The sequence below is a fragment of the Podarcis gaigeae genome (genome assembly GCF_964106915.1).
Source record: "Podarcis gaigeae genome assembly, chromosome: 14".
NCBI classification, from domain to species: domain Eukaryota; kingdom Metazoa; phylum Chordata; class Lepidosauria; order Squamata; family Lacertidae; genus Podarcis; species Podarcis gaigeae.
This window is the reverse complement of record NC_139690.1, coordinates 44,093,213-44,120,962: the sequence shown is the minus strand read 5'-3', so window position 1 is coordinate 44,120,962 and position 27,750 is coordinate 44,093,213. Positions and strand designations below refer to the sequence as shown.

Genomic DNA, 27,750 nt, shown 5'->3' with positions numbered 1-27,750 from the left:
CTCATTTGGCACATGCAATTCCCCCCCTCCCAAGTACATGTGAAATTGTAGGCAGACCACTTGCTCTTCTATAACAGGACTTTATTTCAATCATTATTACATGCACCCTCTTTAAACTCTGCTGTTATCTGGCAGAAAAAAATCCACGTTATGTTCTTCCCTCCCTAGCATCTAGTTCAACCTATCTTGGATCCTGCGCCTGCTACCCAGTGATGGGGAGCTCAGGGATGAAGCCAGTGCTAGCCACACTTAAGAGTGGACCCATTGAAATGAATGGGCCTCCTCTGACTAACCTTGGTGACATAAGAGTGTAATGATAGTTGGGCATGAGGTACATTCTACTTGCCATTATGGATGGGGAACTTGAGGCAGAGCTGCCCTTCTTGCAGTATCCCCTGCTCCTTTTAAATTTTCAGTGAACTCTGGATTGTGTATAAGTCTTCATTTCCTAGTTGGAAACAAAGAGTCTTGCCTCTGATCACATTTTAACTGATAAATCCTAAAGGGACCCCTGGGTATTTTCACAAGGCTCTGGAAAGAGTAAGACTGTTGTGACTTCCAGTACAAGCTTTGAACTTGCGAATGGAAGCATGTGAACATGCTCAGGTCACGTACAGGTATATGCTCGTGCTTAGCGTGATAGCTGCAACCTGACCTTTGTGCAATGTTTAGTGACCTTGGACTGGCATCCCACAAGGGCAAAGCCAGAACTCAGTGCTATCTTTAGCCCTTGGAATCCAGTACAGCAAGCAGAGAGCTTGCTGTTGCTTCTGTTCAGTAGGTCAGTTTGGCCAAGGGTTGAAATCCTGCAGCCTTCTGGTCACAGTATCTGTTGAGTGCGCCAAACAGATTCCTGTAGCTGTATTTGCTTGCTGGAGACCAGGATTATAACAGGCATTCTGCAAGTAACTAATGCAGTAATTCCCTCAAATTATAAACCAGAAGGGTGAAAAAAAGCACAAATATTATGTAAAGTGTTTTAGCTTCTGCTGGTACAAGCAATCACTAATGTTCATTTATTTACTCTCAAGGTTAAGAATTGTGAGAACCATCTTGTTAGTTCTATGGAGTTGTGTGATTGCTGCAAGGAATCTTTGTGTTACCTACCTTATCAGAAGCGTGGAAACTGCGTCTGTCTACGAACAATTCTGCTTTCAGGAATCGGGCTTTTGAATTTGCCATTAGAGAATCAGTAAGACTGAATGGGGATGGAGGCTGGTATTACTATCAGGCAAGGATGTTCTTTGCGCACTAGATACATTCAGATGAGCTGCAGAGCAAACAGTATATGCAGTTCCTCTTTCATGTCTATTTTAATAGCAGTTAGCAACTCGGATCTGCCTAAGGAAGGTAAGCTACAGCATCCCACCCCCCTTATAACTTGGGGGAGGGGGGACAACAGCTTTCCGATACTTGGATGTGCTAGTAGTGCTGTACTTCCTACCCGGGACCTACTCTTGAGCTCAACGGGTGAGAATACCAAGCTAGGCTACTAGGAATAAGGGTAGTGGAGGTGGTGGCTTTTGAGTCCTGGCAAAAATGCAGTAAGTGCAGTTGGGCAATGCATGTGCAGCACAAGCTTATTTAATTTCAGCTGCCTGCATCCCTTCTCCCCACCCTGGCAGAAAGAAGAAGCCTGCAACCACTTAGGTTTTTAAAGAGAATGATATTGGAGGCAATGGTAGTCTTTCGTTCTCCCTCAATAAGTATTTTACATTCAGCTGATGAGAGCCTAGGCCAGAGGAAAGTAAACATAATAAGCTGCCAGTAGCCTGTTGTCTTGTGGACAAGCCCAAATAAGACGAATGGGAGCTGTGGAGGTGTGCAGTTCCTGCTCATTTCAACACGCAGGAGAATTTTCCTGTGGCCTAACTCTTTGCAGATGAAGCCTTTTGTCCCAGGGAGCCAACAAAGCTGTAAGTGGTGAAAGCAGCTTTTCAGATGCCATCAGTGATGTACAAGCAGCGAAAGCCTGGCTCCGAGTCTTCACTGCAAGCGAGAGATGCAACTTAAACAATCCTGAAGTTCATGCTTCCCCCAGACCCTGGACACATCAGCTGGTAGCTTCTGGTTTTAAACCAATGGTTTAAAATGAACTCCAATTGGTTAAGAATCCTTGGCTTTCCTTTCTTTCCGGGCTCTAGATGCCATAAAGTGGAAGAAGAGCCTGGGACAGAGCGTTCGCACGTACACGGCCAGAGAAGGCATGAAGCCAGCAACCAGTACTTCCTTCTTCTTCTCCCCAACAGCGCTCAGAACCACCTGAGCCACCTCTGCAGCTGCCTTGCCTTCAGAAGTTGACTTGTCCATTACTGAAAAGAACAACAAATTACTACCTCCCTCTAGAGATTATTTTCTGTTGGTGGATCCAGGAGGCTCAAGATTACAAATTAAGCCCATAGATCAAGAGATGTGCAGAGGTGAGACTCTGCAAACAAGTCTGTGACCATTGAACATGGGCCACTAAAGCCATTGAAGATTATCCAACTTCGTTAAATGTGCTAGTTTTTATATTGGGCCTTTTCAATCAATGCCAAACTTTGAGAAACCGGGTTTTCCTCTTTCCCTCCACTGGCACTCCCTGTACGCCAACAGATACATATAATTTACACAAGCAAAGCTAGTCCTCACCTCCATACTGGGATCCATCTGCCATTACGGCATTAAGTGAGAGATTTGTCTGAATGTAGCCGGGGCTCACAACTGTGACGTCGACATCGTACTGCTCCACTTCTGCTCGTAGGCAGTCAAAGAAGGCTTGGGTGGCATGCTTAGAGGCAGCATCTAAAAACCCCGAAGGTGACACAATTTCAGTTTATTTCCAATCTGCAGCTCCCCAGTCAAAATGCATAGCTGCCTTTTGCACGAGGCATGTAACAGCGTAAATAGCTATTAGCTACCAGAACTGAATGCAGCCTATTCCAAAGCAGTAGGCTTTTGCTGGGGCAAGCAACAAGAGTGATTATGTCTGATTCTGCTCTGCTTACAAGATTTCCAATGACATCTTGCCAGTGTTGGAGCACACAGGCCCTTGGTCCAGCCCAGGATGGGTAGACTTGAATAGTATGCCAGCTGCTGAACAGCTTCTCATTAAAGGAAAATTTGGGAATATCATAAAGGGACTTTAAGAATTCAAAACCAAGTTGTAAACTTGCATGAGTCTCTGCAAGGATCTTCATAATCATGTGAAAGAATTTCTGTTTTAGAGAGGGAAAATTGGAGGTCAGCTCCAATGTGCTCTTTGCTGAATCAAACAGGTTTATTCCAAACAAATGAAGCAAGAGCTTTTGAGCATGGTGTCCTTTTACAGGCTACGAACAATGGCACTACCCTGTTCCTTTTCCAATTTCTTATTTTAGGATTGGACGGTTAGATTTCAATATATGCGGAGAAGTTCCAAGTCTGTTAGGTTAGCAGGAATGCTATAATCAGATTCAGCACAACTACCTAGGCAGATTTTGATGGCAAAGTTTGCATTCTTATCGTAAATGTGATGTAGGGGGAGGAATACCAGGGTAAGGGCAGTGATTATCCAGAATGAAGTTGGGCATTTTGGACCACACGATGCAAGACGTACGCTAGCTTCTGGTGATGCAGAAGATACCAAAGCACCCCACTAAAATGGGACCCTGCATTGCTGGCACCCGTAGAAATTGAGTTCTTTGTGCAGTAGGACTGGCCCTGTGGAAGTCACACCCAGCTCTGGAGACAAGCAAAGATGAAGATAGGGAGAGCAGAAACTATTCTTCCCAATGTTTGAGGTTCGCCTAAGCCAGTGTTTCTGAAACTTGAGTCACCTGCTTTTGCTGGACTACGACTCCCATCATCCCTGACCACTGGTCCTGCTAGCTAGGGATGATGGGAGTTGTAGTCCAACAAGAACAGGAGACCCGCGTTTGAGAAACACTGGCCTGAGGCTCCCCTCCCTTGAGCTCTATATGTGCTGTATCTACTATAATGTGTTGGCTGCCCCTTTCCGGTGAGCTGGTGGTTCCAGAGTAGCCAACCCCTCCCAAGCCTTGTGAAGAATACTTACAAGCCGAGCGGTAAGGAATGCTAATTTTGCCTTGAACGCTGCTGATGGCGACAATGTGGCCTTTTCTCCTCTTGATCATGGAAGGCAGAATTGCTAGAGAGAGGAGGGAGGGGGAGAGAATGAGAATGCAACTCCACAATCTTGCCATGAGAAATAATGTGTACTTGGATCCTGGGAGACCAGGGTTTCTTCCTTATGCTGATACCTAGAATCGTGTGTGTGTGTGTGTGTGTGTGTGTGTGTGTGTGTGTGTGTGTGTCTTATGCAAATGTATTTCAACTGCCTAATTTGCCCTAGTCACAATTTCTTGGGGATTCCTAGTAGACTTTGAAGTTGCAATATTTGTAGAAATGCTTCCTGAAGAGAGAGGCAAAATAATCACACTGGGATCCAAAAGGTGACCTTGCAGTTACTTCTTATCCAAGGCAGGAATTGTTCCTACCCTGATGCTGAAAAACTCTATTTGGAACAAAGTTCCACTGATTTCAGTGAAAGAAACGAGTCCTTTTTTCTTAAGAAATCTACTTGAACATAAAATAGGATGCACATTGGAGAAGGGTCAGCTGGCACAGGTGGGTCCCATTTTTACTTACTCAGAAGCTCAGTAAGGAAGGTGGCAAATAAAACTACTGCATCCCTGCATTATATAGACAAGCCTTTCTCAACCTCTCAGTCCCCAGATGCTCTCAAACTGCAATTCACATCATTCCTGTCCACTGGCCATGGTGGCTAAGGGATGAGAGTTGTAGTCCAAAAACATCTAGGGACCCAGGGCTGAGAAAGGCAGACACAGACTATAAGCAAGGAATGTAAGACTCTGTGGAGCTGGTGGGCCAACGTTTCCACCAAGCAAATGCTGAGGGGCTGCATCTACATTTTCCCCACCAGTGTAGTGTGTAACAGCCAATTCCCCAGACCTCTTTTTTTTATAGAATATTTATTAAAGTTTTGAAGAAATAATACAATATAAAATAGAAAAGAAATAAATAACAAAAATACAAAAACAAATAAAAGAAAAACACATAAAATTTCCATTACTTATTTTCTCTTAACTTATTTTCCAGACCTCCTCATACCTCCCTTTCTTGCATTCCATTTCAAATTGTTAATTCCGCCAATTCTCCCCATTAGTTTTTACTTATTTCTAAACCTTATTTTTCATATCTCTTAAGCATTACAGCTGGAAACCACTTAATTTCTGTCCAACATCATTCTAACATTCATTAATTTTGCAATATTTCTGTAAATAGTCTTTAAATTTCTTCCAATCTTCTTCCGCCGACTCTTTTCCCTGGTCTCGGATTCTGCCGGTCATTTCTGCCAGTCTCCCCAGACCTCTTTCAGTTTCCTGCTGCCCTCTAGGATTTTCTCCATGTAGAGAAATGCTACAAGGGTGGGGAGAGTTGCTTTGAAAAAGGGATCAGCAGCCAAAAGTCGACTGCCTGATGCCTGCCCGCTTTGGTTTTCTACAAGCTCTCCTCCAGCTCAGGAAGATACTAAAATGGCAAGCAAGGACCATTGTAGCTTGAAAGTAAGCCTATGGTTTGTGTCACCACGGTCATTTTCAAGACTGTTACATGAAGCACGTCCCACAGGCCTTATGAAGAACTCCAGGGTGGTGTGAGAGCCAGACAAACGTAACTCCTTGTGCCCTTAGCAGCCTAGCTGTAAGCCCTCTGAGCAGCACTTAAGTGGTCTACATAGAATCATAGGATTGTAGAGTTGGAAGGGATCCCGAGGGTCATCCAGTCTAACCACCTACAATGCAGGAAGCAAATCTAGAATATTGCAGAGGTGTAACTGCTAAATAAGTGGAGCACAGTAACCACTGCAGGAAACGTTAGGATGTGTGCAGAAAGACACAGGAGGAGGCTGTTACAGTGTACCTTTTGTCAAAGCAATTGGTCCAAAGTAATTGGTTTCCATCACTTTCCTGTCCACTTCCATCAGGGTGTCCACAATTGTGCCTCGGTAGCTGATTCCAGCATTGTTAATCAAGATGTCCACATGGCCTGCACACTTCAAAATCTCCGCGGCAGCGCCAACGACTGCTTTGATGTCAGCGAGGTCAAAGACCACAGTGTGGTGTTTATGGGGCTGTTGAAAGAGAAAAGAAAAAAGCAGTTAATAGTATCTGAACCTACTCAGCTGCAAGGTAGCCTTGGTGAAACCACTCTCTTAGCCTATCCTCTCTCACAGTGTGATACTGGGAAGATAAAATGGCATTATATACATGCCACAGGGATCTAGGGAAATGTTTATAAATCAATGCATGCTCTGGACATTTGGGGGCAACGCCCTCCCCAAAAAATATTGGGGAGGGGGCAAAGGGCTTGGCACCCCTGCTACCAGCACGTTTGGAAGGAGCAACTGGCTTATATGGCTTAAAACCGGGCAGCTTCCTGGTTTTTGTTTAGGGTGGGGAGGGGATGGACCCTGGGCAAGGTGCTTTCAGGCCTAGTTAGCTTATCTCATTAACACACAATACAGAATTATCAAGGACCAAGCTTGCAGAAGACATCTGAAGGTAGCCCTGTTCAGGGAAGTTTTTAATGTGTGACATTTTAATGTATTTTTAATCTTTGTTGGAAGCCGCCCAGAGTGGCTGGGGAAACCCAGCCAGATGGGCGGGGTTCAAAATAATAATAATAATAATAATAATAATAATAATAATAATTGCAGAGGTTGCTGCTCCTCTTGCTGTTTGCTTGCTTGCTCGCTCAAAGAACAGATCAGGCGGCAGCAGCAGCAAGGATGAGAGGCACGAGGGATTGGCAGTGGGACACAGGCTTCAGTGAGCATTCAATGATGCTGAGCCTTGACGCTGACCCTGGCTTTAAAAGGGGGTTAATTTGACCCAGCAGCACACAGAAACAAAACACATTGCAACCAACCATGCCCTGCACCCTCTGGACTCTTGCACTGCCAACAAAACAAAATCCCTGTGTACGTGATGCTGACACAAAAGCGTGCGCGCTCTCTCTCTCTCTCTCTCTCTCCCCACCTCTCCTCTTCCCACAACCCCATAAACCTGTGACCTGCATGAAAAGCATCACTGACCTACAGTCTCCTCCTCCTCCTCCTCCCCCCCACCCCCTAGCTTACGTTCTTTGGGTGGCCAGCAGCACTGGAGAGCTCCTGCAGAAGGTCTTGAAGTCTCTCTCTGCTCCTACCACACAGCACCAGTTCTGACCCAGCAGCATGGAAAGCTTTGGCACATTCTTGGCAAAAAGAGAGAGAGGGGGACAGAAAAAAAATGCCTTTACACAACTCTTGTATGACCACACTTGGAATGCTCTTTTGGGTGAATGCACTTCGGAAAGGATACTGGTAGATCTAGAATCAGTGGAGAAAATGGTCAAATGATCAGGATTAAGTTAGAGACTGCTTTGGTTAGGAAAAGAAGAACTCAAGTGGGCGGGGGGGGGGGGACATGATTGCAATTTACAAAATTATGCATGCTGTATTGTGTGGAAATGGATTAAAGCCCCACTTCCCAATCATTGTAAAACCCAGGCTCAGCCAATGAAGCTGACTTTGGATCAGTTACGGGGTGAGTGACCTATAGCACAACAACATCTGAATAGCCACAGATCCCATAATTCTTTATAGACACGTGTTTTGGTACGTATCTGACACTTTGTTTGGCCTCAGCCCAATTTTATATTTAACTCCTTCATTCAAAGGTTCTGCTGGTAAATGAAAGGGGGAGATGGTGAATTAAATAAAGCAGAACGCTGAGGGAAGCATACATGGATCTATGATCACATTTTAGATTCAGCATTTCAGTGAAATAGAATTGCCGTGAGAGAGACTGGTTTGTCAAAGGGCACCCAGTAAAATTTATGGCCGAGCAGGGATTTGAACACTGATCTCCTTGGCAGAAGACCTTTATCCAGAGTACTGCACTGTATCGCTGCTACTGCAGAACATAATTCCCCTTTATGTCATGTGGGGGGGGGGAGTCTTCTTCGTACAACTCCCATCTTCCCTGACCACTGGATAGGCTGCCTAGAGCTGATTGAGAATTGCGGTCCAAAACATTGAGGGGAGGGACCAAGTTGGGGAAGGCTCTTTGAACCTGTGGGACCATTGAAGGGCCTCAAAAACAGTCAGTGTTTCAACACTCTTGAAACTACTTGGGCATGAGCATCACAAGACTAGTCTGGGGTCCATGGCAGGCCCAGAAGGCTGCAGCACAAGAACAGGCCTTTGCGGTGGCTCCCTGCTTGTGGGATGTTCTCCCCAAGGGGACTCATCTGGCACCCTCACCACATCTCTTTAAGCACCAGGCGAAAACACTCCTCCCAGGCCTTTGGCTAATTAAACCATCTATGGCCTTTTAAATGGTGTGTGTGTGTTGAGGAGGTTATTGTTTTTGTTTGTTATCAGGGTATGGTTTTTTATGTTTTCATATTGCAAACTGCTCTGTGTTCTTCAGATGAAGGCCAGTATAGAGATTTAATAAACAACAATAATGATGATATTCACCATTTCCTTAAAAAAGGAGAGAAATATTGTAATGAATAAATCAGCTAGAAGAACTGTTTTGGATAAGGACCACAGGTTCATGATTGAGAACATGTTTTACATGCAGAAGGTCCCAGGGTCAATCGCCATTGAGCTGGGTTGGGAAAGATTCCCCTCCTTGCCCTGAGACTATAAAACCACTTTCAACAGAGAACAGACAACACTGAAGCCAAGGGTGTAAGGCAGTTTCCAAGGTTCAGTCCAACTGTGAGCCCTTTTCAGTTCTCATTGGGATCCTGTACAAATCTGTCAAACATATTGGGGGGGGGGGGCACAGCTCAGTGGCACGGAACTCATTTTCAACAAAGCAGGGCTCAATCCCTTTTGTTTCTAATTAAAAAGTATCTCAAGCAACAGTAACCCTTCTTGGTGATCCCAGACTTTGGAACTACCCTCATAGAGAAATCAAACTGGCTCCCTCATTGTTGTCCTTCTGCCAGCAGGTGAATCCTTTTTTGTTCCAACGGGCTTTTGGGAATTGGTTTTAAGAAAAGGGCTGGTACTGTGATATTTTTATTGCAATAATCTGTGTGTTTTAATAAATCTTTTTTATATATCCTATTGATGTTCAATTGCTTTTTAAAGGTTGCTTTCCCCACCCCCACCCCCACGTTTTTAGCTGTTTCAGTTTTAACCGCCTCGAGTCCCTGTCGAGGAAAAGGGCAGGGGGGAAAACCAAATAAACAAAATCTGGAGACATAGCCGTGGGACAGATGAACTAGTACACTATGGTACATTAAGATAGCTCTTCCTTCCCAAGAAGTCATAGCACCTTGAGGAGAAACCCACGCTCTAAGCTTGTGGTTGGGCCAACGACCAAGCACACAGCTACAATAAGGCAGTGAGGACATTGTTCCCAAAGGGCTTTCAATGCTGTTCTGCAGAGAACAGGAAAGCACCTCCACCGGGGCCACGCGTCAGTTGCCGGTGAATTAAGTTACAGAAGGCTGCATAACTGTTTCCCTTTCCCCACCCATTTTAAGGACGTTCTCAGCTCATGGGAGAATTGACTGGAGTGGGGTGACTGAGTTTGAATCACCTGCTGAGACCTGCCTCCAAGCTGGAAAAAAACAGGTTAGGGCAGGTGTTACCCAACTATGGGGGTAGGTTCCCCGTGGGAGTGATTGAAAATGCCATGGATTGAGAAAGTCCTCCCCACCAGGGAAGGTTTGGCATTGCTAGGTACTTTTCACAGGCCCCATGACTCATAGAACCAATAGCAGGCGTGGGGAACCATTGGATGTTGCTAAACTACCACTCCCATAATCCCTGGCAATTGGCCATGCTCGCTGAGATTGATGGAAGTTGAAGTATGTATAGAGTGACTTGGGGCAAATCAAGCTGGCAGGTGGCTGGGATTTCACCAGCACTGCACTTTGCAGGGCACCTAGTCTTCCAGTCACCAAATTAAAGCAGGGTTTCCAGATGTTTTTTGGACTACAACACCCATCATCCCTGACCATTGGTCCTGCTAGCTAGGGATGATGGGATTTGTAGTCCAGCAACAGCAGGAGACCCAAGTTTAGGAAACCTTGCATTAAAGTTTTACCCAAAAAGCAGGACAGGGGATCTGAGGCCCAGCAAAGAAGACCTGGAATCTGGGGGTCCCGATTCACCTCATGCCCTTGCCAATGCATGCTCTTGCACTTCTAATAAATTAACAAGGCGATGGAGATGGGGAACAAAGTAGCAGGCAATAAGTCAGAACAGACTGCTGGCTGGTCCTTAATGTTTCTGGGATGGAGCCACCTTCCATCCCAGAAACATTAAGGACCAGCCAGAAGGGCTAAATGATGAGCTGTTTCTGTATCTTGTGGAATTCTCTATTGTTTTACTTAAGCCATGTGTTCTTTGTGAAGCAGCTATTGTTCTGGTGTTCTGCTTGCTGTGTGTGTGTATATGTAATATAAATGATACTGGGGAGTTTGGTGCTGCTTTGGGATTGCCACATCGCCACTAAGAAGCAAAGGTTGCCATGTTGACCCATATGAAAAGGGCCACATCTGTATAAGGCCAATCAAAATGGCACAAGAGATTGAGGGAGCTTCTGAGTTTTCCAAGCCTTGGGCAGGTTAAGCAAAGTGGGGAAGGATAGAGATGCTACTGAAGATTAAAATTAAAAAACCAAGACTCCGCAGGTTCCCTCCTCCTTCACAAGGAATCTGATCCTGTAAGGCTAAGCTTGACCTTCGTGGTGTGAGATGAGAGTTTAGTAACACCCTATTTCCTGAGGAAACATTTTGAGTAATGTACAAGCTGTCCTGTACAAGCTGTTCTCCTCTCCATCTCCATGCCAAATGTCTCAGAAACCTACCTTTCCCTAGTCCAGAAGTTGCTCCTGTGATCACCACCACTGCATCCTTCAGGTAGGCTCTCACACGCATTCTCTGAAGCAGCCGGAAGAGCCCAAAAACCCCCAGGCTGCCAAAAAGCAGTGGAAGAATCATCACAGAGGTGAGATCCATCACTTTTCTTCTAGGGTTCGTCCTGGAGTTACAGGAAAGAAGCAGAGAACAAGAGCACATTACACAAACTGATCATGAACCACCTTCCACTCTCCTGTTTCCACACAGAACAAATTCAATCCAACATAGCAGCTCCCCAGCCTCCAGGGCCTGTTTCACAACATGTAAAAATCAGTATACAAGAGAGCAATTGGGCTGGGCTCAGCTATGCAAATTACCTTCTGGCCTCTTTTGTATTGAGACATTGCCTTCCTCCTCTCTCTCAAATCACAGGCATGGAAATGAACAGAGTATGCTTTGTATCAGGGAGTCAAGGCAATTCCCCCACTTATGCTTGATAGATTTGCACACAACCGTGCATATGCGCGGCGCCAGGAAATTATTAAATAATTCAATTCAAACCTGCAATCGCAGTAGAGAGCTGGACAGTTCTTGTGGAGACCCTCCCCAGAGCCTGAAGAGGACAGCAGTGAGGGCGGAGGGAGCCCCCAAGAGGCTGGAGGCTTGGAAGACTGACAAAAAAAGACAAGCCCAGAGACTGTTTGATATCACTGAGATCAAAGGAGGAGAGGGACAAGATTTTGGGCCTACACTACGGAAAGTCACTGGACATTTTAGATAAGAGGATTGAGTTATACAAGGACGTTCCCAAACAGCTTTTGGATTTGAGATCGGAATATTTGGAATTAGCAAGACTTTTGAGGAGCAACGCCATCATCTTTAGGTGGGATTTTCCACAAGGACTATCTTTTACTTTCAGAGGGAGGAAGATCAAAATTAGAACATTGGAAGACAGAGAGAAATTTCTGAACCAATACGGAGAGGACCTTCATAAAAAACTTGGATTACCATCGGAGCCCGAAACACCAGAGGTACCTGCACCCTTGGATCCTGAAGATTCAGCGAAAAAGGTACCACCCCCAGAAAAATAACCAGATCTATCCAGGATGTCTCTGCAACTTCTGAGTTGGAATATAAATGGCTGCAACATTCCGGAGAAAAGGAGGAAAATTTTTCACATATTAAAAAAGGAACAATTGGACATTATTTGCCTGCAAGAAACCCACGTGACTAGGCTCCACAGAAAAGTGCTGATAAATAAGAGACTTGGCCAAGAATTTATATCTTCAGACATAGTGAAGAAGAGAGGAGTGGTGATATATGCAAAAGAGAGCCTTTCACCTAAATTCTTATTTAAAGATGAACATGGCAGAATTTTGGCAATTGAAATACAGTATCAAGGAGAAAAATTTTTGATATTAGGAATCTATGCACCAAATGATGGGAAATCGGAATTTTATAAGAAGTTGCATGAAAGCATGCTGGAATATCTGGACTATGACAACATCATAATGATGGGAGATATGAATGGGATTGTATCAACTAACATGGATAAGTCGCAAAGTCAAAAAGTTACCAAAGATGGCAGACTACCAAAGACCTTTTTTGAAATGACAGAAAATATGGGCTGGATTGACATATGGAGAATCAAGAACCCCCTAGGAAAAGAAGGAACATTTTTCTCTGAGGCTCAACTGAATTGGACAAGAATCGACCAAATTTGGATTACTAGAGGTCTGGCACCTAAGGTCAGGAAAGTGGAAATCTGCCCAAAAACCTGCTCCGACCATAATGCTTTGAAAATGGACATGACATTATTACCAACCGGCTCCTTTAGATGGAAGATGAATGACAATTTGTTTAGAAATCAGGAGATCATTAAGAAGGCCCAAAAAGTTATAAAGGACTATTTTGAAATAAACCTGAACACCGCGGTGGAAAAAAGAACAATTTGGGACGCAAGCAAAGCTGTGATGAGAGGGTTCTTGATACAACAGAATACCATAAGGAAAAGGACACAAAATGAAAAGAAAGACAAGATTCTGGAGAAAATTAAAGAACTAGAGAAGAAGCTAAGAGCCAATCCGAAGTCACAGCCGATTTTGAGAGAAATTAAACTTCATCAGGCACAATATTCAAAACTGATAAACCAGGAAATAGAATGGAAGATTAAATCAATGAAACAAAAAACGTTTGAATCGGCAAATAAATGTGGGAACCTGCTGGCCTGGCAGTTGAAGAAGAGACAAAAATTGAACATAGTAACAAATTTGGAAATTGAAGGAAGAAGTATACAGAACCCCGTGGAGATTAGAAAGTGTTTTCAAAAATATTTTAAAAAATTATATACTCAAGGGCCGCAGAATGAAGTTGAGATTGAACAATTTTTGAGGAAAAACGGATTGAAAAAATTGTCACAAGAAAATAGACTACTTCTGAACAGCAAAATAACACGACAAGAGATTGAACATGCCATTCAGAACTTGAAATTGGGCAAATCTCCAGGGCCAGACGGCTTGACCTCCAAGTACTATAAGACATTAAGTGATTATTTGATCCAACCACTGCTGGAGGTCAGCAATGAAATTATGGAGGGAAAGAAGGCGCCAGAATCGTGGAAAGAAGCGTTCATCACATTGATACCAAAATCAGAAACTGAAAAGACACAGCTCAAGAACTACCGCCCCATCTCCCTTTTAAATGTGGATTACAAAATATTTGCTGATGTTTTGGCAAACAGACTTAAAAGAGTTTTAAGTCAAGTAATTCATAAAGACCAGGCAGGCTTTCTCCCAGGCAGACACATGTTTGCTAACACAAGGAACATTATTGATGTCCTGGAACTTTTGCAAACTGACATAAACACTAAAGCAGTGCTAATTTTTATAGATGCGGAGAAGGCCTTTGACAACATCTCTTGGAAATTTATGAAGGGAAATTTAAAAGAAATGGGAGTGGGGAGGGGTTTTGAAAATGGGATTGACGCAATATATTCAGAACAAAAAGCAAAATTGATTGTTAATAATGTGGTAACAGAAGAGTTCAAAATTGAAAAAGGAACACGACAAGGCTGCCCGATTTCCCCTTTGTTATTTATCTCAGTCCTGGAGGTGCTCTTAAACTTGATCAGAGGGGACCGGTTGGTGCAAGGGATCCAGGTCGGAGCGAAACAATATAAACTTAAAGCTTTTGCAGATGACCTAGTTTTGACACTGCAGGAGCCGGAATCTAGTACGAAAAGAGTTTTACAATTGATTGACAATTTTGGTCGGGTGGCGGGATTTAAGTTAAACAAACAGAAAACTAAGGTGTTGGGGAAAAAAATTGACAGATATTGAATCAGAACAGTTTCAGAGAGAAACAGAATTATCATTGGTGAAAAAGGTAAAGTACCTAGGGGTGAACATAACAGCAAAAAATCTGAGTCTATTTAAGGAAAATTATGAAAAATGCTGGTCTGAAATTAAGAGAGACTTGGACAGTTGGACAAAATTGAAGCTTTCTTTGTTAGGCCGAATTGCTGCTATTAAGATGAATGTATTGCCAAAAATGTTGTTTTTGTTTCAAACACTACAGATTATAGACAAGACGGAATGCTTCCGGAAGTGGCAGAGAGATATTTCTAAATTTGTCTGGCAGGGCAAAAAGCCCAGAATTAAGTTTAAGATACTGACTGACGCAAAGGAAAGAGGGGGCTTTGCCCTGCCAGACTTAAGGTTGTATTATGAAGCCACAGCTTTCTGCTGGCTAAAAGACTGGCTACTTCTCGAAGACACTGATGTGTTGGATCTGGAAGGGTTTAATAATAATTTTGGTTGGCATGCATACTTATGGTATGACAAAGTTAAGATCAATAAGGCCTTTAAGAACCATATTGTCAGAAAAGCAGTGTTTAATGTCTGGACAAAATATAAAGACTTATTGGAAAATAAAACCCCAAGGTGGCTTTCACCTCTGGAAGCTAAGGCCCGAAAAAGACCCAATATGGAAGCCAATTGGCCAAAATATTGGGAAATATTAGAAAAAGATGGAAATAACTGGAAATTGCAGAGTATGGAAAAAATGAAGGATAAAGTGCGAGACTGGTTACATTACGCTCAGATTAAAGAAGTTTTTAAAAATGACAAAAAGCTAGGGTTCCAGGTGGAGAAATCGAAGTTGGAAACTGAACTGTTAGAACCTAAGACTAAGGTACTTTCAAGAATGTATAACTTGCTGTTGAAATGGAACACACAAGACGAAATGGTTAAATCGGCTATGATAAAGTGGGCACAGGACATTGGGCATAACATTATGTTTGAGGAATGGGAAAGGTTGTGGACCACTGGGCTAAACTTTACTGCATGTAATGCTTTGAAAGAAAATATAATGAAAATGATATACAGATGGTACATGACCCCAGTTAAGCTTGCCAAAATATACCACTCGTCTGACAATAAATGTTGGAAATGTAAAGAAAATGAAGGAACATTCTTTCACCTCTGGTGGACTTGCCCTAAAGTGAAGGCCTTCTGGGAAATGATATATAATGAACTGAAAAAGGTATTTAAGTATACTTTCACTAAGAAACCAGAGGCCTTCCTTCTGGGTATTGTCGGCCAGAAGGTGTCAAAGAAGGACAGAACTTTCTTTATGTATGCAACAACGGCAGCAAGGATACTCATCGCAAAGAACTGGAAAACTCAAGATCTACCCACGCTGGAAGAATGGCAGATGCAGCTGATGGACTATATGCAGATGGCGGAAATGACTGGCAGAATTCGAGACCTGGGAGAAGAAAGGATTGAAGAAGACTGGAAGAAATTTAAGATTTATTTACAAAATTATTGTAATTTGATGGAATGCTAAGAAGGATGCTTGATTATAAACAATTGGCCATCACTAAATTAGATGAGTATTATTAGACTATATTGTAATGATTGGTTATAAGATTACAAATAAGATGGTAATTTGCTTGAAAAATTTTATGAACAATGTAAGTGTGAGCGGATGACGCGAGGAAGTCCAAAGATGTTATGAAATTTTGTAAAGACACAAATAATGCTGTTTTTCATTTTTGTATCTCTTTTATTAAAAAAACCTAATAAAAATTTTGAAAAAAAAAAAAAAAACAAGAGGCTGGAGGCTTTGTACAAGCTGCTCAGCCTCCCCTCCTAACAGCTGATGTGTGGGGTTGCAAAGCAAGAACAGCCGCTTTCCTGCACAACCTCTAGCCTCCTGCCAACCCCAGAGCTTCCATTCTAGTTGTGGATATCTTTGAATAGAGTATTTTTTGGTATGGGTTGAAGAGAGAGTGGCAGAGAAGGCGTATAATGGGTGCTCCCCACTTTACATGATTTCCTTTATGCGCGTGGGGGCCTGGAACATAACCCCCACATAAGTGGGGGGACGCCTGTATACAAGCTTTGTACCAGGGAGTCAATATTCAAGTGCAAACATGCCAACTAAGTCAGGCTTGTAAATATAACCACCTGCCTGGTTGCTTGTGGCAAGTAAGAATTACCTCTGGGCAACCAGGCAGAATGAAAGACAGCTGGTTTCTGTTTCTCTGTGTGTGTGTGTGTGTGTGTGTGAGAGAGAGAGAGAGAGAGAGAGAGAGAGAGAGAGAGAAGTCTATCATATTCATCAGAACATCATGATCTGGAAGAACAGACACCAGACACAGAACCGCACTTTAAAAAACAGGACAGCAACCCACAGACCACAGGCATTGCCAAACAGAAGTAAACAGACTTCCAGGGGGCCGAGGCTAACCAGATACCACAATGCTAGGTGTAATGGTGTTTCTTAAAGCAGTTTCAGAGAAAGGTGGATGGAGAAGCAAAATCACTTCTGTACCTCTTATCTTTATGAGCATTTCATATCACTTACAGTGGTACCTCGGGTTATATACACTTCAGGTTACATACGCTTCAGGTTACAGACTCTGTTAACCCAGAAATATTACCTCAGGTTAAGAACTTTGCTTCAGGATGAGAACAGAAATCACGTGATGGCAGTGTGGCGGCAATGGGAGGCCCCATTAGCTAAAGTGGTGCTTCAGGTTAAGAACAGTTTCAGGTTAAGAACGGACCTCCGGAACGAATTAAGTACTTAACCCGAGGTACCACTGTACATGTGCGATTCATGAAATTTACACAGGACCTGAAAGAAAACATTATAATACACCCTCACCATCTAGCAGAAGTGTTTCTGTCTGCCAGCTTTGCCCCTGCTAGTGAAAGCTGTAAGGAGCTGAAGCAAGGCATTCATGCTGAGCCGGTGAAGTGGTGTTGGAGTAACACCTAGAAGATCAGGATTCAATCCCCCACTCGGGGAGGAAGCTCACTGGGTGATCTTGGACCAGCGACCCAACTGACCTCACAGGGTTGACGTGAGGACGGAATGGGAAGCAGCAGAACTATGTGTGCCTTGGGCTCCTTGCAGAAAAGGCGGACTACAAATGTAAAGATGAATGAATGAATTCCACTGCCCACCCCATTTCTTTTTCAACATATACTCAACATTTTGTGGCTACTCAGAAAGCTCAATCTCACTGAGCTGTTTTTTTAAATAAAAAAACCACACATTTATTTGTGTTTCTGCAAATGTTTGGGTTCTCCTAGCATGCTGATACATTCTTCGTGTTTTGGCTCCAGTCCTGTGGGTACTCGCTACCAAAGTTACCAATACATACTAGTCCAAAAAATATATAATCAGATGATTCTCAGTCTTACCATAGATCAATGATCTACACATTTAGGGGAATGCCAAAAAAAATGAAACAAACTCCATTGAAAGCAGAAGAGCAGCAACATACACAAAACAGGCAAGGAGGAGGGATATAGCAAACCACCTTCTAGACAGCCGTTGTTGGTTTCAGCTTCCTTCACTGAGCAGCGAAGTGCTTGTCACAAGACAATGTTTACATTCCACAGTCAAATGCTGTTGGGTTTTCTCACGGGAAAGGAGACTGGATGTGACGTACACTGGTTTCCTGTTTTTCACTGTTCTTTGCAGTTCAGTGTTGTTCTCTCCATGCTTTAGAGGAGAGAGGATGCTTTTCTCTGCTCCGGCAGAGGGAAGATGTTTTTCTGTAAATTACCAGTTTTGAAGTGTAAATAAAGTAATATAGAGCATGTTGGCACGTACTTTTCATCATTCCGCTGTGCACTGGACACTGCTTATCTCCAACATTTGGTTCCGGGCCCAGAAAAACGCAGTGTTTTGAGAATGGACTCCAGAAGTCGGGCTCCTGGCAAAGGAACAAAGGAGCAAAGAATTGGAGTGCCGGCAAAGGTTCACAGGCAGAGGCTGTTTTTGAATTTGCTTTTGGATTGAAGCAGCTGTACACAGACGCAGCATGTATAAAGCAGCCTGATTTAAAGCAGCGAAGATGACGCTAAAGGCTAATGCCAAAGTCATGATGGCCCTTCAGGATGCTTGTGGGATTCCTAAGCTCAATAGGAAGAACTATGCGGACTGGGTTCTCTATGCAGAGGCTATTCTGCGGAAAGAGGGTCTGTATAAAGTTATTACAGAGACCCCCCCAGCTCCAGTTACAGATGAATGGAAAGCTATGGATTCCAAGGCAAGGGGAACTCTTACGTTGATAGTATCCCCAGAAGAGCTCTGTCTGTTGCGTGATAAGACCTCAGCCAGAGAAATTTGGGACGCTTTGAGAGAGGCTCACTTGAGGACAGAAGCTGGGTCCACAATGTTTTACTTTAACAAGCTGCATAATATGGCTCTTGCTGAAGGTGGAGATGTGCGGATACATCTGATGGAGATGCAGAATCTGAGACATGAGCTGCAACAGAGAGGACTCAACTTTCCAGAGGAAGTGTATTCCTTTATGATACTACAATCTTTGGGTTCAGGTTGGGAGTCTGTTGCGACTCAGATTGCTGTACAGCCAACTGCTCAGCTAACAGTGGACTATGTTACTGCCGTGATATTGAATGAAGCGGATCGCCGGGGTGCTAGCTGCATCAACAAGGGGGAGACTTCACAGACGTCATCCCATAGTGCAGTGGAACCACCAGATGGCGCCAAAGCTTTGAAGGCAGTGAAATGCTACACGTGTGGACGTCTAGGCCATATGAAGAGGGAATGCAGATATCCCAGGGCCAAGACAGAGCAGCGCAGCGAAAGCTCATCGCGTGGAAAAGGCCGAGGCAAAGGCAAAGGTCCGGTGTCCAGGACAACGCAGCACAAGGCAATGGTCTCACGCTTCACTCCAAAGGTTGCAGAGGTCCAGAAGACGTCTAGATCTTTCTTCGTTGTTGATTCGGCTGCAACGCATCACATGTGCAACGATAAGCGACTGTTCGTGTCTTTTACACCGCAGGAAGGTGCGATTCACCAGGCGGATGACCACACAATTCCCAGTAAAGGCTACGGAACTGTTATTCTTCACAGTTTGGACTTATCGATACAGGATGTGCTTTATGTGCCAGATGCCAAGCATAATCTGCTCAGCGTTGGACAGCTGAATGAGCGGAAAATTGACGTTTCCTTTAAGAACAAAAGGTGCATCATCACAAAGAAAAATGATTATGTATTGCATGCTGAATATGTTGATCGTTTGTATGTTTTGTATTCTGATGATGTTGTGCAGGATGACACTTGTTGCATTGCAGGTTCTAAAAGTTTGCATGCAGAATGTATTCACGATTTTCATCGAAAATTTGGTCATTTGCATTTTGAGGCAGTATCTAAAATGCCTGCCTTGGTTGAAGGTATGACTATTAAACCCTGCAGGTACCACATGAAGTGCAAGGCATGCGCAGCAAACAAGGTAAAAATGGCTACGAAAGGTAAAGTGTCTAGTAGGCAAGCTACAGAACCATACCAGGTTGTTCATGCTGATTTGGTTGGACCACTAGCGCCCTCTTTGGGTGGAAACAGGTACTTCATGGTTCTCATTGATGCATTTTCCAGGTATATTTATGTGTACAATCTCAAGCAGAAATCAGAGGCTTTTCCAAGGTTCAAGGAATTCTGTGCTTGGTTGGAAAATGTGCATGGTAAGAAGATAAAAATTCTTTTCACTGATCGCGGGGGAGAATTCACTTCTCAGCAGTTTGAAGCTTTTCTGACTGAGAAAGGAATTCAACACGATTTGTCTAGTCCTCGTTCGCCATGGCAGAATGGACTTGCGGAACGAGCAAATCAGACATTGCTTCAAGGGTTAAAAACCTTGTTGCATGATGCCAATCTTCCAGAGAGTTATTGGGCCGAAGCTCTCTCGTGTTTTGTTTACAGTTATAATCGCAGGTTATCTTCAGCGATTGGTTGTACCCCCTATGAGAAGATGTTTGGCAAGAAGCCATACATCAAACACATGAAAATTTTTGGTTCTGACATGTGGGTTCACTCACCACAAAGCTCCAAGTTAGACAAGCGTGGATTGCATGGTATCTTTCTAGGTTATCAGAAAGGGTCTTACAGAATAATGATGACTGACTCTAAGACAATTAAGCTCACAAGAAGTGTTGAGTACAATGCCAAGTGGGGGGAGAATGTGGGAATTTTCCAATGTTATCCTGATGACAGTGATGAGACTGAGGATAGTCAAAAGCAACCACAACAACCCACACCCACTGATGAAGGTTCTGATTCTGAGTCTGAAACTGAATCGGGTGATTCAGAGGATTTCAAGAGTGCGAAAGCCTCTATGCGACCCTCTGAAAGCTCTGATCAAGAGTTGGAGGAACCGTTGTTCACAATAGGTCACTTTTCTCCTAAGAAGGAAGAGGAAAGTGTTGAGGACTTAAGGCTAATTCGTAGGTCACAGAGAGCCACAAAAGGCAGACCTCCAAAGAGATTTGCTGATGAGTTTGCTAAGATAGCAGTAACAGCTGTTAAAAGCTCCAAGAAGGTGTTTGAACCTTCAAGTTTCCAAGAAATCCAGGATTTGGATTCAAAGGAAGCTGAGCCATGGTTAAATGCCATGAAGGCTGAGCTTGATTCCTTGGAAAGGAACAAAACATGGGACCTTGTTCCAGTAGTTCCAGGAATGAAACTGCTTGGAAGCAAATGGGTCTTCAAAGCGCAGACTGATCAAAATGGCAAGATAGTCAGACACAAAGCCAGATTGGTAGCCAGAGGTTTTGCACAGGTACCAGGTGAAGACTATCACGAGACCTACTCACCCACCGTGAGGTATGAGAGCATTAGGCTTATGCTCAAGCTAGCTGCAGAGGAGAATCTACACATTAGTCACCATGATGTGAATACAGCTTTTCTGTACGGATCTCTAGATGAATCACTTTATATGCTTCCACCTGATGGCGTACAGGTAAAACAGGGATTTGTTTGTGCTCTGAAGAAGTCCCTTTATGGTCTCAAACAAAGTGCACGGTGTTGGCACACAAAACTCACTGAAGTATTGTTTTCTCTAGGTTTTAAGCAAGGGAAAGCTGATCCATGTGTATTTGTCAAAGAGGAGGGGCAAAAGAAACTGTATTGTTTGTTTTATGTTGATGATCTTTTATTCTTTTGGAAGGATGTCACAATGTACAATAATGCCCTAGCTCAATTGAAAGAGCACTTTGACATGAAAGATCTTGGTGAGGTAAACAACTACCTATCTCTGGAAATAGAGAGAGATCAAGATGGTAACATTCTAGTACACCAGTCACGTAAAATTGCTGATGTGTTAAGCAAACTAAACCTGATGGATGCTAACCCTGTAGACACACCGATGACAACAGGTTATCAGGTAGATGACACTGGAGAAGCATTTTCTGATACTACACTGTACAGAAGTGTGCTAGGCAAACTAAACTTCATTGCCAGATGTTCAAGACCAGACATTGCTGTTAGCTGTAATTTGCTAAGCAGACAAGTCAACAATCCTACTGTTAAGGATTGGAAAGCTCTGAAACGCATAGCGCGGTATTTGAAAGGCACTATGCATTACAGACTGAGATTTAACAATCAGAAGTCTGGTGGTCTTGAGATATTTGCAGATGCAAGTTTTGGAAGTGACACTACAGACAGGAAAAGTACGTCTGGAGTTTGCTATAAGTACAATCAGGGTCTATTTGATTGGTCATGCAAGAAGCAAACAACAGTTAGCTTAAGTACTTGTGAAGCTGAACTGAATGCACTGTCTTATTCACTTAAGGATTGTGAATGGTTGTTACAATTGTGCAAAGACATGAAAATTCCTGTCAAATGTCCAATCCAGGTTTACCAGGACAACAAAGCATGTTTGGCTTTGCTGAATTCTGAAGGTTGTAAGCAAAGCACGAAGCACTTGCAATTGAAGTTGCAACATGCTAGGGAACGTATTCAGAATGGACTCGTAACGGTGTCCTATATGCCAGGTAATGAAATTCCTGCTGATGTATTGTCCAAGATTGTATCAAGGGATCAATACTGTACCTATGTGCAGAAGTTGGGTTTGTACTGATACTGTACGAACACGCTGCCCAGTGATGTTCACAGAAAGGGGGAGGATGTTGGTTTCTGCTTCCTTCACTGAGCAGCGAAGTGCTTGTCACAAGACAATGTTTACATTCCACAGTCAAATGCTGTTGGGTTTTCTCACGGGAAAGGAGACTGGATGTGACGTACACTGGTTTCCTGTTTTTCACTGTTCTTTGCAGTTCAGTGTTGTTCTCTCCATGCTTTAGAGGAGAGAGGATGCTTTTCTCTGCTCCGGCAGAGGGAAGATGTTTTTCTGTAAATTACCAGTTTTGAAGTGTAAATAAAGTAATATAGAGCATGTTGGCATGTACTTTTCATCATTCCGCTGTGCACTGGACACTGCTTATCTCCAACAGCCGTGCCCAGGAGATAAAAGCCTCCGGATCCATAGCCAGATAAATTTCCTTACCACACTCTGGGTCTCTCGTTTCTGGAGAAAGGTTTGCCCCAAATAAACATGGTGCCAGATTAAGGAGTTCCATTTCGCCGCTTTAGAAACTAATTTTCTACAGGGAGAGTATTCAATCAACATTATTGTAAAAAAAAAGAAGAAAAAAAGGGAAGCATTCTGTTTAAAGTTGTTTACAAGGACACCCTGGGAACTAGCTTACAAACCCACAAAGAAGTCTGGGATTGCCACTCATAAAACAAAGCTACTTCCATTTCACACTGTGTTGCACATCAGATCTCCCGGATGCCTCACCAAGTGAAGAGTGTTGTGTTTTCTAAATTTTAGGATGATGTGAGGATATGAATAAGCTGGTTAAGGACAGCAGAAACCAACAAGGAAGATAGGAGTTGGTTTATTAGTACAAGATGTCAAGCAAAGTTCCCCAGCAAAGTTCAACTATTTCAAAAGGCCACCTATTTTGAGCACATACTGAACTCAATGCTGATGGAATGGTGCTCATATCTATTCTGTAGGTATGCTGTGGTCTAAACCACTGAGCCTCTTGGGCTTTCCGATCAGAAGGTTGGTGGTTCAAATCCGCCCAACAGGGTCAGCTCCCGTTGCTCTGTCCCAGCTGCTGCTAACCTAGCAGTTCAAAAGCATGTCAGTGCAAGTAGATAAATAGGTACTGCTGTGGCGGGAATGTAAATGGCATTTCCATGTGCTCTGGCACTTGTCACAGTGTCCCGTTGCACCAGAAATGGTCAAATCATGCCAGCCACATGACCTGGGAAGCTGTCTGTGGACAAATGCCGGCTCCCTTGGCCTGAAAGCAAGATGAGCTCAGCAACCCCATACAGTGGTACCTCAGGTTACAGACACTTCAGGTTACAGACACTTCAGGTTACAGACTCCGCTAACCCAGAAATAGTACCTCGGGTTAAGATCTTTGCTTCAGGATGAGAACAGAACGGCGGCAGGCCCCATTAGCTAAAGTGGTACCTCAGGTTAAGAACAGTTTCAAGTTAAGAACGGACCTCCAGAACGAATTAAGTTCTTAACCCGAGGTACCACTGTAGTAGCTTTTGAGTGAGCTTAGCTGTCCAGGGGTCCTTGACCTTTTACCTTTACCTACCTACAGAATAGGTATCAGCACCTATTCCCCCAGAGGTGGGGGAACCGGATGTTGTTGGACTCTGCTTTTTTTCCAGAAAAAAGGTCCCGGAATGCACTTCTCTCAGAAGACCTACCCCAGAGCCCAAAGAAGATATCTTCGGGCTCCTGGGTGCAGGGAGTCTCCTCACCAGCCAGAGGCTTGTTGAAGCTGCTTTGGTGAGGCTAGCAGAGTCTTCTGAGCCTGAGCTAAACATTTTTTAAAAACTTCCCTACACAGGGCTGCCTTCAGTTATTTTAGGAAATTTGGCATTGGATGGGAGGGAGTTCCACAGGGCAGGGGCCACTACTGAGAAGACCCTCTGCCTGGTTCCCTGTAACTTCTCACAATGAGGGAACTGCTAGAAGGCCCTTGGAGCTGGTCCTCAGTGTCCGGGCTGAATGATAGGGGTGGAAATGCTCATTCAGGTATACAGGGTCGAGGCTATTTAGGGCTTTAAAGCTCAGCACCAACACTTTGAGTTGTGCTCGGAAACATACTGGGAGCCAATGTAGATCCTTTAGGTCCAGTGTTATATGGTCCCGGCAGCTGCTCCCAGTCACTAGTCTAGCTGCCACATTCTGGATTAGTTGTAGTTTCTGAGTCACTTTCAAAGGTAGTCCCACGTAGCACATGACAGCTATGGACTTATCCTGCTAGTATCAACCAACTATGCTTTAAAACATTCTTAAAGGGAGTCTTTGCAGGTGAAATTTAAAGTGGCTTGCTACAATTAGGTTTGCAAAGCAGAGCCCTCCCTTATAGACATTAGAAACCTAAATGTAGAAACACAATTGCCTCTCTGTTCTGCTTTGCAGAGAATGAGACACTTATAACAAATACCAAGAGAGGTTTGAAGAGGATTTGATTTGAGCTCATGTGTGTGAGAAGGGAGGGGAATGCCCTTAAGTAAAATGATGCCGTTATAAAAATAAATGTAAGCAGCACAGTCTTGGGCCTTATTCTATTTGTGTAAAACAACACAAGGCCTTGTCGGGTCACCCCCCGCAGTGTGAAAATCACAGTGTGATCCCGCACACCCGCACACACCAGATCCTACCTTTCTGCACAGAGCTGCCTTCTCTGAAGTGTGCCCTATATCTGTCTCAAATGTTTTGATGGAGGGTAGACAGATTTAAAAAAGGAAATGGCTGGCAGCCAAGCTTACACTTTTAGTCCAGCATTGGCACAAGTGATCAAGGACGGCCTCCAAGAACAAGGCTCAGAAACACTCCACTGCATTTGAGATGGAGGAGGTCATTTAAGTTTAGAGAGAAGAATTGGAAAGATGAGCTCAGAGGCGCTTATTCCTCTCCTCCCCAGTAGCCTTGCTTTGATTTGCTATACAGTGGAACCTCGGGTTGCGAACATGATCCATGCGGGAGGCACGTTCACAACCCGCAGCGTTCAGTGCCGCGTCTGTGCATGCGCGGGTCATGATTCAGCACTTCTGCGCATGCGCAAAGCGTGATTTAGCGCTAATGTGCATGCACAAGCGCCGAAACCTGGAGGTAACCCGTTACTCAGCTCCAGCACCTCTCAGGTGGGCACAATTGCCATCCTAAGAGAACAAGGGAGAAGTTCATGGTGAGCTCCGACACCTCTTTTTCTAGAAAAATAGCACCTGCTTATTAAATAACAAAATAGTATTTTAAAATTCAGAGAATTACCAAACTAGCTCATCCTTATTTTTGATTCTTCGGTGTCATAGTTGTCTAATCCCTATCCTGTTAAAACAATACCTACCAACACAGCACTTCCTACCAGAACCACAATACACATCAGGATTTAACTGTCTACCACAGAATCAATAGATTTGTGCAGAAAATCACACTAGAATCTACAGAATTTCCAACAAACATACAGAGGATCAAGCAAGAAATAATTAAAAGAAGGGCTTCTAGAGAAGTTAATCCTAATGTACTTAGTAGAACTTGCTTCCAAGTAAACATGATTAACATGAGGCTGCCAAAAAGTGCTACCATATAACTCTTCTTTCTAATGGCAGTTCCAAGTCCTCATCACCGACACAGAAGACGGAGGTATCAGCCAACTTGAGTCAACCTCAAGGTTTGCAAATGTTGTGGGTTAAACCACAGAGCCTAGGGCTTGCCAATCAGAAGCTCAGCAATTCGAATCCCTGTGACGGGGTGAGCTCCCATTGCTCAGTACCTGCTCCTGCCAACTTAGCACTTCGAAAGCACGTTAAGGTGCAAGTAGATAAATAGGTACCACTCCGGCGGGAAGGTAAACGGTGTTTCCGTGCGCTGCTCTGGTTCACCAGAAGCGGCTTAGTCATGCTGGCCACATGACCCGAAAGCTGTCTGCGGACAAACGCTGGCTCCCTCGGCCAGTAAAGCACCGGAACCCCAGAGTCAGCCACGACTGGACCAAATGGTCAGGGGTTCATTTATATTTACCTAAAGAACCTTTAGGGGGAACTGTCAAAGAGGCAACACCAAAAAGCAGCCCCCTTAGAACACAATGGCACAGAATGCTGAGTGGAAAACCCTGAAAATCAGGTGGGAGGGGAAATGGAGTGGCTGGAAAAAGAAGGCAACACATATATGTAAAGGATAGGAGGAATCCTTCCCACCTGACATTGATTAAAACATCTCCAGGGACAGAAGTGAGTGCTGACAATGGGGGGATTGGGATCAAAGATATTAATGTATTGAGGACTGAGCACAAGTTTACACACCTCAATTCCCCAAAGAGAGAAAACACCCAATAAGGGCAATGAAAATTAAGCTTGCTGAATGGGCACATATCACAGAATGTTGTGTGTGTGTGTGTGTGTGTGTGTTGTGTGGGGAAAACCAGCAGCGAATGGAATGGAACAGCTGGAACCCTGAACAGAAGCGTTCCACATGGCTGCATTTTGTCGCAGAGCCCACTCATCAATAACTATGTTTAAAATGAGAATTGTTATAACAACTAACCTTACATTTTCCTGGGAGTACGCCCCACTGGCTTGACTTCCACAAAATGTATAGGATTGCACTGCCAAGGTTACCAAAAAAAGCTTGAAAACATACAGGCAGCCCCAAGTTGTACTTTAAACCACACGGGCGAGGTTGTAAAGCTGCAAAGAGTTCAGAAACACTTTGGCACACTTGCTTGTGGGTCTTTCTTCCCACTTCTGCTTAAATATTATTTTTATTTATTGCATTTCTACGCATTCTGCATTCGAGGATCAGGAGGCGGTTTACGGCATAGAAACACAGAAATACACAACACAGCAACAAACAAAAAACCAGCACCACCCAGTTCAAAAGGCCATCAGTTATCTAATTAGCCAAAGGCCTGAGAGATTACCGGTCCATAAATTACCATATAGCGTATATTCAACGCAAAAAAAAAATGTTGTTGACAAAGGACAGCTGGACATATAAAGGGCCCCATTACCTTCAGTAGCTTAGGGCCTCATCAAATCTAAATCCGGCCCTGCGACTAGGGGAGCCTCAGTGGCCCCTTATCCCTTGCTGTGTTTATCCCACCCTTCCTCCACAAAGCAGCATGCAGGCTCCTTTCCTTCCCCGCCCTTTCTCTCCTATCCCAACAACCCTGTGAGGTAGGCCGGGCTGAGAGGCAGTGGCGGTTTGCTGCAGGCCTGTTTGGGACTTTGAACCCGGACGCCCTGGGACCTAGACATGACACCCCACCCAGCGGGACCGACGCCTATGGGGACCCCCTCCCCTCCCGTATTGACCGAACGGGGCCCAGTAAGCGAACCCCGCCCCGCGCGCCTCGCTTCCACCTTCAGCTCACTACCTGGCAACCACAGTCACCATAACGACGCACCCGGAAGCAGCTCCGCCACCTTTGCTCCGCCCGCCCAATCAAAACGCAGCTTCCCTTCTCAGGCGGAAGGCGGGGGCTGGCAAGGGAAAGCGGCCAATAGGAGGCAAGCGCG

The 27,750-nt window shown here is 44.1% G+C and overlaps 1 protein-coding gene across 3 annotated transcripts; it reads right to left on the bottom strand.

Annotated features, from left to right (window-relative positions):
- Positions 1-64: 64 nt before the first annotated feature.
- On the bottom strand, positions 65-27,750 carry DHRS7B (dehydrogenase/reductase 7B). Of its 3 annotated transcripts, XM_083711759.1 has the most exons (8): positions 24,895-24,919; positions 22,700-22,796; positions 10,881-11,053; positions 7,142-7,257; positions 5,923-6,133; positions 4,037-4,129; positions 2,632-2,784; positions 65-2,312 (listed from the first exon to the last, which is right to left on the bottom strand). In XM_083711759.1, the coding sequence occupies exons 2-8, from the start codon at positions 22,747-22,749 to the stop codon at positions 2,107-2,109; spliced, it is 1,002 nt and encodes a 333-aa protein (XP_083567885.1). In that variant the 5' UTR covers positions 22,750-22,796; positions 24,895-24,919; the 3' UTR covers positions 65-2,106. The 3 variants fall into 3 exon arrangements, with proteins under 3 accessions (XP_083567885.1, XP_083567886.1, XP_083567887.1); XM_083711760.1 differs by lacking the exons at positions 22,700-22,796; positions 24,895-24,919 and adding an exon at positions 27,609-27,750; XM_083711761.1 differs by lacking the exons at positions 22,700-22,796; positions 24,895-24,919 and adding an exon at positions 27,243-27,467.

What these genes read in the sequence shown, in the direction of transcription:
- DHRS7B (XM_083711759.1), bottom strand. Translation starts at nt 22,749, where the DNA reads ATGTTTATTTGGGGCAAACCTTTCTCCAGAAACGAGAGACCCAGAGTG. An exon ending in ACCAATTGCTTTGACAAAAG is followed by an intron (nt 4,130 to 5,922) that starts GTACACTGTAAC and finishes TCCTCTCTCTAG; the next exon opens with CAATTCTGCCTTCCATGATC. An exon ending in AGATGGATCCCAGTATGGAG is followed by an intron (nt 2,313 to 2,631) that starts GTGAGGACTAGC and finishes TGTTCTTTTCAG; the next exon opens with TAATGGACAAGTCAACTTCT.